The sequence below is a fragment of the Neopsephotus bourkii genome, unplaced genomic scaffold, assembly GCF_033783945.1.
Source record: "Neopsephotus bourkii isolate Nb327-2 ecotype Australia unplaced genomic scaffold, CSIRO-AGI_Nbou_v1 NB_1250, whole genome shotgun sequence".
NCBI lineage: Eukaryota > Metazoa > Chordata > Aves > Psittaciformes > Psittacidae > Neopsephotus > Neopsephotus bourkii.
Window position 1 is genome coordinate 1,956,353 of NW_026901735.1, and position 9,194 is coordinate 1,965,546.

Genomic DNA, 9,194 nt, shown 5'->3' on the forward strand with positions numbered 1-9,194 from the left:
CCCGTTTAAGTTTAAACCCATCACCACTTGTCCTATCACTGCAATCCCTGATAAAGAGTGCTCTCCGGAATCCTTGTAGGTTCCCTTCAGACACTGAAAACTGCTCTAAGGTCTCCACGCAGCTTCTCTTATCGAGACTAAACAGACCCAATTTTCTCAGCCTCTCTTCGTATGGGAGGTGCTCCAGCCCCCTTACCATCTTCCAACCCTGTAGTTCCATAATTGCATGAGTTTCACGCGTAGACAGTGCTTTCGAGCTCGCTCCTCACCGGGCCGGGAGGGGGTGCTGGCGGGAGGGGCGGCGCCTCAAGAACCGCCACCACAGCAGCAGCTCCCGCAAACCATTCCCTCACACACGGAGGAAAGACTGAAGATACAGGCACGGCCGCTCCCCCTGGAGCCCCCCAACTGAGGGTCTGAGCCGGCCAATGCCAGCGCTGGAGCCGCAATCCCGCCATACCTGTTCCACCGATTTCTAACGGCTCCGCTGCCCTCACGCACGACCTCATCCAAAATGGCCGCCGGCTGTAGCCACCGCCCGCCCTACCCTGCCCGAACGCAAAATGGCCGCCGGCGCAGCCGCACACGGGAGGCTGAGGTCTTCCCGGGAGAGCGTGGGCACGTAGCGCACGGCTCGGCCAATGGCGGGCGAGAGCCTCGTTTCCGGGTTGCGCCGCGCCGCTTCCGGCTGTTGGGAGGTTTGAACACGGGGGGGAGGGGCGGTCCCTGTTCCCGGCCCGCTGAGGTGTTGGCGGTCGGGAAGTTGGGTCCTTCCCTCTCTTCCTTGGGGCCAGAGCTGAGGTGAGCTCCAGGATTGCGGCCGGGCAGCCCCTTCATCACCCGCAGCCCCTTGCTGTGTGAGAGACTCTACCGTCCCTTCGCTCACCGCGGTCCGCCTCAGCCGGCTCAGGGCCTGTCAGGCGCCTGCGCTGCAAGGTCGTTGGGACGCGGGGGACGGTGGGCTGGGGACTGTGGAGTTCCTACCGTCTGTCACAGGACGGGCTGCCTAGGCCGGGCCGCACTGCCTCGCCTCAGCGTCTCCTCAGCAGCTTTCAGCCGGAGCGCGGCTGCCCTACGCGTACCGGCCGGCTCCGTGACTTTGGAGTCTCTTTTGCCTTGTGTGGCAAGTGGTGCCGAGCTGTGACATCCCCACGGCATGGTGGAGGGGTAGGACACGGTACTCCTGCCGGTGGATGAAGGTGGGCGGGTGTAGGAACATTGTATAGCTATTTAAAGGCGTTATTTCGATATAAAACCTGAGTATGTATGCCTTTTTTTCCCTGTTGTAGGTACTTCCTAAAAAAATTCTGTGGGAATTAGAGTTTTATGCATCCCTTTTATTTAAGGGTGGATTTACTGTGTTTGTAGTGGTACTGTTGCACTTCTGAAGACTAAGAGTTAAGGTAGTAGGGTGTAACTGCTACTCCAGGCATCCCAAAATGATGTGGGAAGCAGTGCAGCTTTGGCCTGCAAGTTAGAAGTCCCATATTCTGTTAGGAGCACATTCACTGAATGTTACTAACTATGGGAAGGAAAGTATTTTGAAACTGCTTTGGTTTAGACCTCATATCTTTACCATCCGAGGCAGTAACACCTTAATTAGAATGTTTGCTATCTGAAGCAGTAACATTTGTAATTAGATGAAGCTTTGTTACATTTACGATTTAGCATGCCAAAGCTTGAAGCAAATGCAGCAATTTAACACTTCAAGATATCTGAATTTATGTTCTTTTCATGGGTTTTTTTTTTTTACTTTTTAAAGTTCACAAAGTAAGACTTTCTTGTGTCTTATGTTTTAATCATCTGCTGCACTGTAATTAACGATATTAAGGTTCAGGTTCATCTGTGCTGTTATTATAGAGTAAAAGAAGGATTTCTAGAATATATTTAAAATAATAAATTATCTTTACCTAGGTAGATGCCAGTTTGAAATGGGTCTTAAAACCATCTGGAAGGACTACAAAGTTCTGATTGTTATGGGAGTTGGCCTTGGGCTGGTGCACTGGGGCTGGTTTCAGATCAAGTCCAGCCCTCTTTTCCAAGTGAAGACAGTGGAGGTTGTTCCAGAACCTGGGATTGTGGCATACGTGTTGCAAAACGATCGCAAAAATAAAGAGAAGTAGCATTAGAGCTATGTACTGTGGGTAAGTTACCGAATTAGTTGTGTGTGTATCTTTGAGGCAGGAAATGAGTCGATTAAATGAGGATTTTCTAACAGATACAGTGTTGCTGCTCCAACTTTAGTCTTCCATAATTTCATGCTTTTTTTTTTTTTTTTTTTTTGCAACAGAGTTAATCTGGGAGTTGCATGGACCCCAAAAATGCATCATATATGTTAAAAACGACCACTAAATCCCATGTGATAGGATAAATTAAGTGATGTTTTAGGTCTTAAAGATATTTCAAAACAAACTCTAAGGCAGCAGTATCCTTTCAGGTTCAAAACTGCCCAGAGATAGTTGTGACACAGTAACATATTCTATGTCGTTAATGGGGATGGTAATTACAATAGAAAATAAAACTAAATATAAGAGAAGCCTGAATACTGTAGCTGTTACATAGAAACATAAATGAATATCCCTTTAAGTTTTGAAGTGTTTAAAATCTGGAAAACAATATTGTTTGTTACGTATTTTGAAGTAAGAAACTGACCTTTAGAGGCAGGGATTTTGAGTTTGAACATTAAAAGCTTTTTGTTTCTGAAGTGGTTGCCTGTGAAGCAGTGCTGCTTAGTTCAGTTCTTTTGTTCTTGCGTATAACCAGGTTAATGTCACTATAGTTTTGATGCTTTCATACAATTCAGTGTGGTTTATAGTGGCCTGTTACTTATAGACCCACAGGTAAAACAGTGTAGAAACTGGTAGTCAGTATTGAAGTCATTAAAAGATGTGTAACATTAGTGTACTGTATGCTTTGCAATATATATTGTACAGGATTTTTTCATTAAAAAGCATTATATCATATATAGGTAATTGTATGAGATTCAAGGCTCGGAACTGGGTTCTGCACTTGGGTCACAACAACTCCATGCAATGCTATGGGCTTGGGGAAGAATGGCTGGAAAGCTGCTCAGCAGAAAAGGACCTGGGAGTGCTGGTTGACAGCACTTTCCCCAGGCAGCCAAGAAGGCCAGCAGCATCCTGCCCTGTGTCAGCACCAGTGTGGCAGCAGGGCCAGGGCAGTGATCATCCCCCTGTGCTGGGGACTGGTGAGGCCGCATCTCGAACCCTGTGTTCGGTTCTGGGCCCAGCACAAGAGAGATACTGAAGTGCTGGAGCAGGTCCAGAGGAGGGCAGCAAAGCTGATAAAGGGTCCAGAGCACAAGTATGGTGACGAACGCCTGAAGGAACTGGGGCTGTTTAGCCTTGTAAAAGGAAGTTTAGGGGAGGCCTCCTTGGTCTCTTCAGCTGCCTTGAAAGGAGGTTGTAGCAAGGTAAGGATTGGTCTCTTTTCCCAAGTAGTAAGTGATAGAAGAAGAGGAAATGGCCACAAGCTGCTCCAGGGGAGGTTTATATTGGATATTAAGAAAAATTTCTTCCCCCAAAGGTTGGTCAAGCATTGGAATAAGCTGCCCAGGGAAGTGGTGGAGTCACCATCCCTGGAGTATTTAAAAGATGTGTAGGTGAGGTCTTTGGGGCATGGTTTAGAGGTGAACTTGGTAGTGCTGGGTTAACAGTTGGACTTGATGATCTTAAAGGTTTTTTCCAACCTAAATGATTCTTTGATTGTCCTTACTTGAGTTTTTTTGTTAAAATAGCAGTTCAAGTTATGCAGTATTGTCATAAGATTATCCTAATACCTTTTTCTGCTTTACTGTAGGTATGACTAGCTCTGAAGCTTTTCATCTGTGTTTTGCCAGAAGAAGAGATGAGGAAAGCTAACTGGAATAGAAAGAACTTTCTGCTTGTGGTGGGACTGTCAGTTATAGGTGTCCATTTTGGAAGCATGCTCGTAAACTTTGTTGCAAAAAAATCTGCTCACTCACATTCAGAAGCTAAAAAAGATCATCATGAATGAAATACTTTGCTGCTGTTGTTGTGTATCAATTTCACAATAGGATTTTAAACCTCGTTTTAAGAGCTAGATCCTGAGTAGTCACAGGGAATGTTGTTATTGTACTGTATGCACTGTCACCTTTAAAATGATCCTTAGTTGCAAATAATTCAAATGTTCTACTTTAAATTTTAAAAGTGCTATGAATTATAGATCCGAGGAGAAATGAAATCTGTTTTGTTGGCTAGAATTAAAGTCTTACTTTGAAAATGTCTCGTCTTGAAGCTAAAAAGCCTTCGTTATTTATTACTGACCCTTTAACTAAAGATGGAGTTAGTCAGTCACTGTCCCTGCTGAGTGGAATATTAAAATCTTGCTATGGTCCTGCTGGTCGGCTCAAACAGCTCCACAATGGTGTGGGAGGCTATGTTTGTACAACTTCACAATCTTCAGCTATACTCAGTCGTCTTTCTGTCAGTCATCCTGTGTTAGGTGTTTTGATGGCCTCTGTACAGAACCATATATCCCGCTTCAGTGACTGTGGGTTATTTACTGCCATTCTCTGCTGTAGTTTGATTGAAAACTTTAAAAGCCTAAACATTGCACCTTGCACTGTCATTAAAATAAGCAAGCATCTTTTGAGTCTGTGTATGGACTATCTCAAATCTGAGGCCTGTGGTTGCAGAGTGGCTGTGGATTTTAGCAGTGTTGAGACTCTTCTTTGTTTAGTACGTAGCGTATTAAGAAGCAAACCTGCTTGCATGCTAAATAAAACAGAGGTTGATCATCTCACCACACTGATTTTAAAGGCTTTTCTGTTTACTGTTCCATGTCATGCTGAGAGTAATGCTGTTTTAGGAAAGTGTATAATAGTACCTATGAAAGGGAGAAGAGTTATGGATTCTGCAGTTCTTCCTGGGCTGCTGATAGAAACGCCAGAAATTCAATTGGCAAAACCACTTACTGTCAAAAGAACTTGTTCAAACATGATCAAGATAGCACTTTTCTGTGTATCCATGTCAGGAGACAGCTTCAACCCTAAAGAAGGAACTATAACTGTCCATCATGGAATTTCTCTAGAAATGTCAGAGCTGAATCAGTTGCTTAATGTAGGAAAGCAGCTGGTTAATGATGAGGTTGGCCTTGTAGTGTGCCAGAAAGTTATCCATCCATCCTTGAAGCAGTATCTGAAAGAGAATGGTGTCATCGCTGTGGACAGAGCTGGGCTGTCTCTCATGGAACCCCTGAGTCGGATGACAGGTAACAAGGGAATTTTCTGTACTAAACAATTGTCTGTAATGTTGATCTCTCAGTGAAAACCTATCTAGGTTGGTATCCTTGCAGAGTAAAGATTCTCTTATTTCTGCTGTATCCTGTCTATAAACAGCTGAGCAAAGTTACTCTTTTCTAGTTTGAAAACTGTTTTTAAGGTGAGATTGATCTTTTGCAGGCTTTAATGATGAAACATTGCACATGTGACTACTGATAGCGGCAGGAGAAATATCCAGTTATAGTTACTCTTTGCAAAAATAGATTTACAAATTTAATGAGACTAAAACAATTACTTTTTTATCTTAAACTCTTTGGTTTCTGTATTTGATTTCTTCTTTAGATAGAAATGTTACATGTTGAAAAATGCATATAATTTAAAAAGCCAAGAGCATGCTTTATGAAATGCAACAAAAACTGTTGTGATGACTAATGCATGTTCCTTTGTTTTTCTATGTTGGACAGGTTCAAAGCCAATAGCTTCCATACATGACTTGTCTCCTGGTTGTTACGGCAGTCTGAAAGATGTGTGCATTGAGAGTTTTGCTTCCAAAAACTTTGTGCATCTAATTCCTGATGACACAGTTGTCTGCAGCTTGATACTCTGTAACAGAAGTGAAACAGCATGGGATGAATTGAAGGTAGACAAATTTCTTGAACTCTTCCTTGAAAAGCCATGTTTTTAATGGAAAAAATATGTGAGAAATATAGGTATGGTGAGTTTAGAAAGTGAATTTTCAGTACATAAATGGAATTTAGTTAGATTTTTAGGTATCCAATTTCAAGAAAGCAGTTCAGAAACATACTTGTTTCCAAAATTGCAAAGCCCTTGCAGACTTCATGTTCATTTAATGCCTCTATTTTAATACAGGAAACTGTTTAGGGGCAAACATTTTTCACCTGTTCTTGAGGCCTCTGCAGGGTATAAACATTTTCATTCTCATTTCTTGGTCTATGAGAGCATAAAGAAAAAATTGCCCAGCAAAAGGCCAGGAGCAGTACCTGTAGTAGTAGTCAAGCATTAGTTTTGCATTGAATAGTTGCTTTAGAAATGTAGTAGGGACTGATTGACTTTTTATATATAACCTTGTTTTGCAAAAGAAGGAATAAAATACTGGCGGTTTATTTCTGCTTTTTCATACTGAATGTGGCCAAATAAAGACAGTTTCTTATTAAGTGAACATGGTTTTGGAAATACAGCTTTATATACACATGTAATTCGCGGTTATGAAGTCTGTACCAGAAAGTATTGAAACATCTATTCCAGTAGTTTTTTCAGTGGGGGGAAATCATGTGAATGATGGTATGTCTAATGTCATATTAATATGGTTTTCAGCGTGCTTGTGAAACTGCAGAACATGTGTTGCAGTTAACACTGAAGGAACCTTTGGCGTTATTAGGAGGTGGCTGTACAGAAACTCACCTGGCTTCCTATATACGACATAAGGTATAAAAGACAAGGGTTTTTCTAAAGCTGCTTAATATATTTAGGAAACAGGAATTTATGTATAATCACTGCTGCAATTAAACACTTGTCTTTCCTAGGTTAATGTTGCATATTTGTTGTCTGCCTACCGATATAAAACAAAGAGTTCTATTTAAAATACTCAATTACATTTTTAGACTTGATAATACTGTCTTTGTACTTGTTAATCTTTAGTTATCTATTATAGTAAGTACTTGTTCTAAGTGCTAAAATAAAAGTGTGTAGTATTTTTATCTTGACACATAATTGTGCAGAACTCAGTTTTGACTCATTTAGAAATCTTACCTATTGTGGAATAATCACATGAAAAGCTTCATTAGTTAGGACTCAACCATCTGTTTAAAAAAAAGAAATGCAATAGTATGATACATATTTGATTAAAATTAGTTCTGCAAAACAGTCTTCTGATTTTCTGTTTTCCTGTTTTTAGAGTTGCAGTCTGTCCACCAGCAGTTTTGAAGATACAGATTGTTCTCAAACACAATACCAATTGGTTGCTGATGGGTTTTGCCGTTCCCTGGAGTCTGTAGCTCACTCTCTGAATCACGATGAGGGGGAAATTCTTACAGACATGGTTTATGGACACTGTTGGTTTGTTCCACCAGGTTTTCCACCTGTCTCTAGTTGGTCAGACTTAGTTTCAAAATGCGGCTGTGGGGTTAATGGTAATGGTGAGAATCTCAAATGGAGGCTTTTGCAGAGCCAATTTGGCTCTGCTGCTGTTACACAGGAGTGTCCTAAAGAGCCCCTAGTAAAGGCTGCTGACTTTCTGACGTTGGACTGTTATGCTGCAAAGTGTAGTGGCCTGCAAGTAGCTCTGGAGACAGCCAATCTGATTTTGGATCTCTTGTACGTCATCAAAGATCAAAATTAGCTCTGATCTTATGTGAATTGTATTGCACAGCAAGATAAATGAATGCAGGTAATATATGATGTGTTAACATACTTTAAATGTTTAGAGTGGACAACAGACAGAAAATGTAAATCAGTTGGACATTAAGTACTTTTCTGATTGCTCATCTACCATGCTCAAGCATTTTCAAGTGTTAAACATTTTGTTAGGAGCTGTTAAATGATTAGCCAAATGTACAATGAATCATAGTAACATATGACTTACAAGCATTCAAATTAGCATGTCCAAGAGAGTGAATGGCACTTTGATATTCTTTCTGCATTAAGCAAAGGTTTGGGTATTTGTTAGATCTGTAGCATCTTCAAAGGAATGGGCAAAATGGATTGACTTGCTGAATCCAGTTTCACTTGCTGAGAAAATGTATGTTAAGGTTTAGAATTCATGTAGTCTCAGCAAAACCTGTACTCATTCCAGCTTGTATTGCAGTAGAACTTCATCACTGGTGTGTTTAATTTTGTACGTAAAAGAAGGCTTTCCTTGGCAAATATCTCGAGCCACTTGTTTTCAAGTTTTCTGAAAGTTCTTGTCACCATATACTATATGCAGTTTCTGTTTCAAAATGGCTGGGAGATTTGAATGAATATATCTAATTTATTTAGCAAGTTATAAAAGCTCAACCTGGAGATCTTAAGGTAGCAGGTAGATAACAGAAGATTTGAAAAGACAGACTGTAGGGAAAAAACTTGTCAAGTGGACCGTGGTTGTCTTCTGTGGACTGCAGGGCAGTCTATAAATAATGATGTTTCTATCATTTAAGCAGAGCTGCAAGAATGTCCCACTTACCATTCAATTAACTCTTTGACTGGGCATAGCCTCTTTTCTTTTAATGAAGCAAGGCTTTAAGCTGCTCACACTTTTTTTGATCTTGCTGTAGACTGAATGATCAAAACTGTTTCTCATTCTCAGCTTGCATGCGAGATCAAAAGGGGTGTTACAGTTTCTTGCTGAAACTCATTTTCTTTGCCCCTTCTCCCTCTTTGTTTTCAGTCACAAGGGACAAATTTCTGATGACATGATACTCCAGAAGACATCCGAGTTAGTTATAGACTAGACTGCTTATTTGTTTCCTGGTCTCATAAGTTTTTAATATATTTACTGAGTATAAGCAGTAGAATTGTTTTGTGTAACTCAGTTTTGAAATATGTAATTAAAGCAAGATCTTTCCAGACCTTTTGTGCACAGTCTTTTTCATTTCAAGAGCATAAATAATAACTTTCTCACTAGAGAAAATGAAAAGTTATTTAAAGTTCTTTATCTTTTTATGACCTGAAGTGGATTGCTTCAGTGCTATAAGGCATCCTTTGGGATTTTGTGGGAGAATGTTACAAGGGTTGAGATGGAGGCTGTTCGAAGTTGGTTACTTAAAAGGCTGCTTTCATATCTTGATCCTCCCATATACCGTGAACCGTAGGAACACATCTGGAATAATGAAGCCAAATGATTGCATAAATCTTAAGGCACAGAAGAATCTTGGTATTACTTTGTCTAATTATGAGTCTCTAAGTTGGAGTGTTGAATTAGAGTATTTTACTT

General features: G+C 40.9%; 3 protein-coding genes across 8 annotated transcripts in view; 2 read left to right on the forward strand and 1 right to left on the reverse strand.

The window, feature by feature from the left end:
- The window catches only part of SLX4IP (SLX4 interacting protein), a 79,274-nt gene extending 78,674 nt beyond the window's left edge, over nucleotides 1-600 (reverse strand). For all 4 annotated transcript variants that reach the window (XM_061364778.1, XM_061364777.1, XM_061364776.1 and 1 more), the window contains exon 1: nucleotides 461-600. The gene's annotated coding sequence lies outside the window, so the exon portion shown is untranslated. The remainder of the gene's footprint in view (nucleotides 1-460) is intronic.
- A 74-nt stretch (nucleotides 601-674) lies between these two features.
- Nucleotides 675-4,021, forward strand: LOC133218407 (uncharacterized). 3 transcript variants are annotated; one of them, XM_061364782.1, is made up of 3 exons: nucleotides 675-698; nucleotides 1,915-2,144; nucleotides 3,820-4,021. In XM_061364782.1, exon 2 carries the CDS (start codon nucleotides 1,932-1,934, stop codon nucleotides 2,121-2,123), a length of 192 nt encoding a protein of 63 aa, XP_061220766.1. In that variant the 5' UTR covers nucleotides 675-698; nucleotides 1,915-1,931; the 3' UTR covers nucleotides 2,124-2,144; nucleotides 3,820-4,021. The 3 variants fall into 3 exon arrangements, with proteins under 3 accessions (XP_061220766.1, XP_061220765.1, XP_061220764.1); XM_061364781.1 differs by lacking the exon at nucleotides 675-698 and adding an exon at nucleotides 1,070-1,167; XM_061364780.1 differs by lacking the exon at nucleotides 675-698 and adding an exon at nucleotides 1,070-1,167 and having other exon boundaries at nucleotides 1,919-2,144.
- A 2-nt stretch (nucleotides 4,022-4,023) lies between these two features.
- MKKS (MKKS centrosomal shuttling protein) lies at nucleotides 4,024-8,829 on the forward strand. The gene is made up of 4 exons (XM_061364779.1): nucleotides 4,024-5,253; nucleotides 5,728-5,903; nucleotides 6,599-6,709; nucleotides 7,179-8,829. Exons 1-4 carry the CDS (start codon nucleotides 4,263-4,265, stop codon nucleotides 7,620-7,622), a joined length of 1,722 nt encoding a protein of 573 aa, XP_061220763.1. The 5' UTR covers nucleotides 4,024-4,262; the 3' UTR covers nucleotides 7,623-8,829.
- The last annotated feature ends 365 nt before the right edge of the window (nucleotides 8,830-9,194 follow it).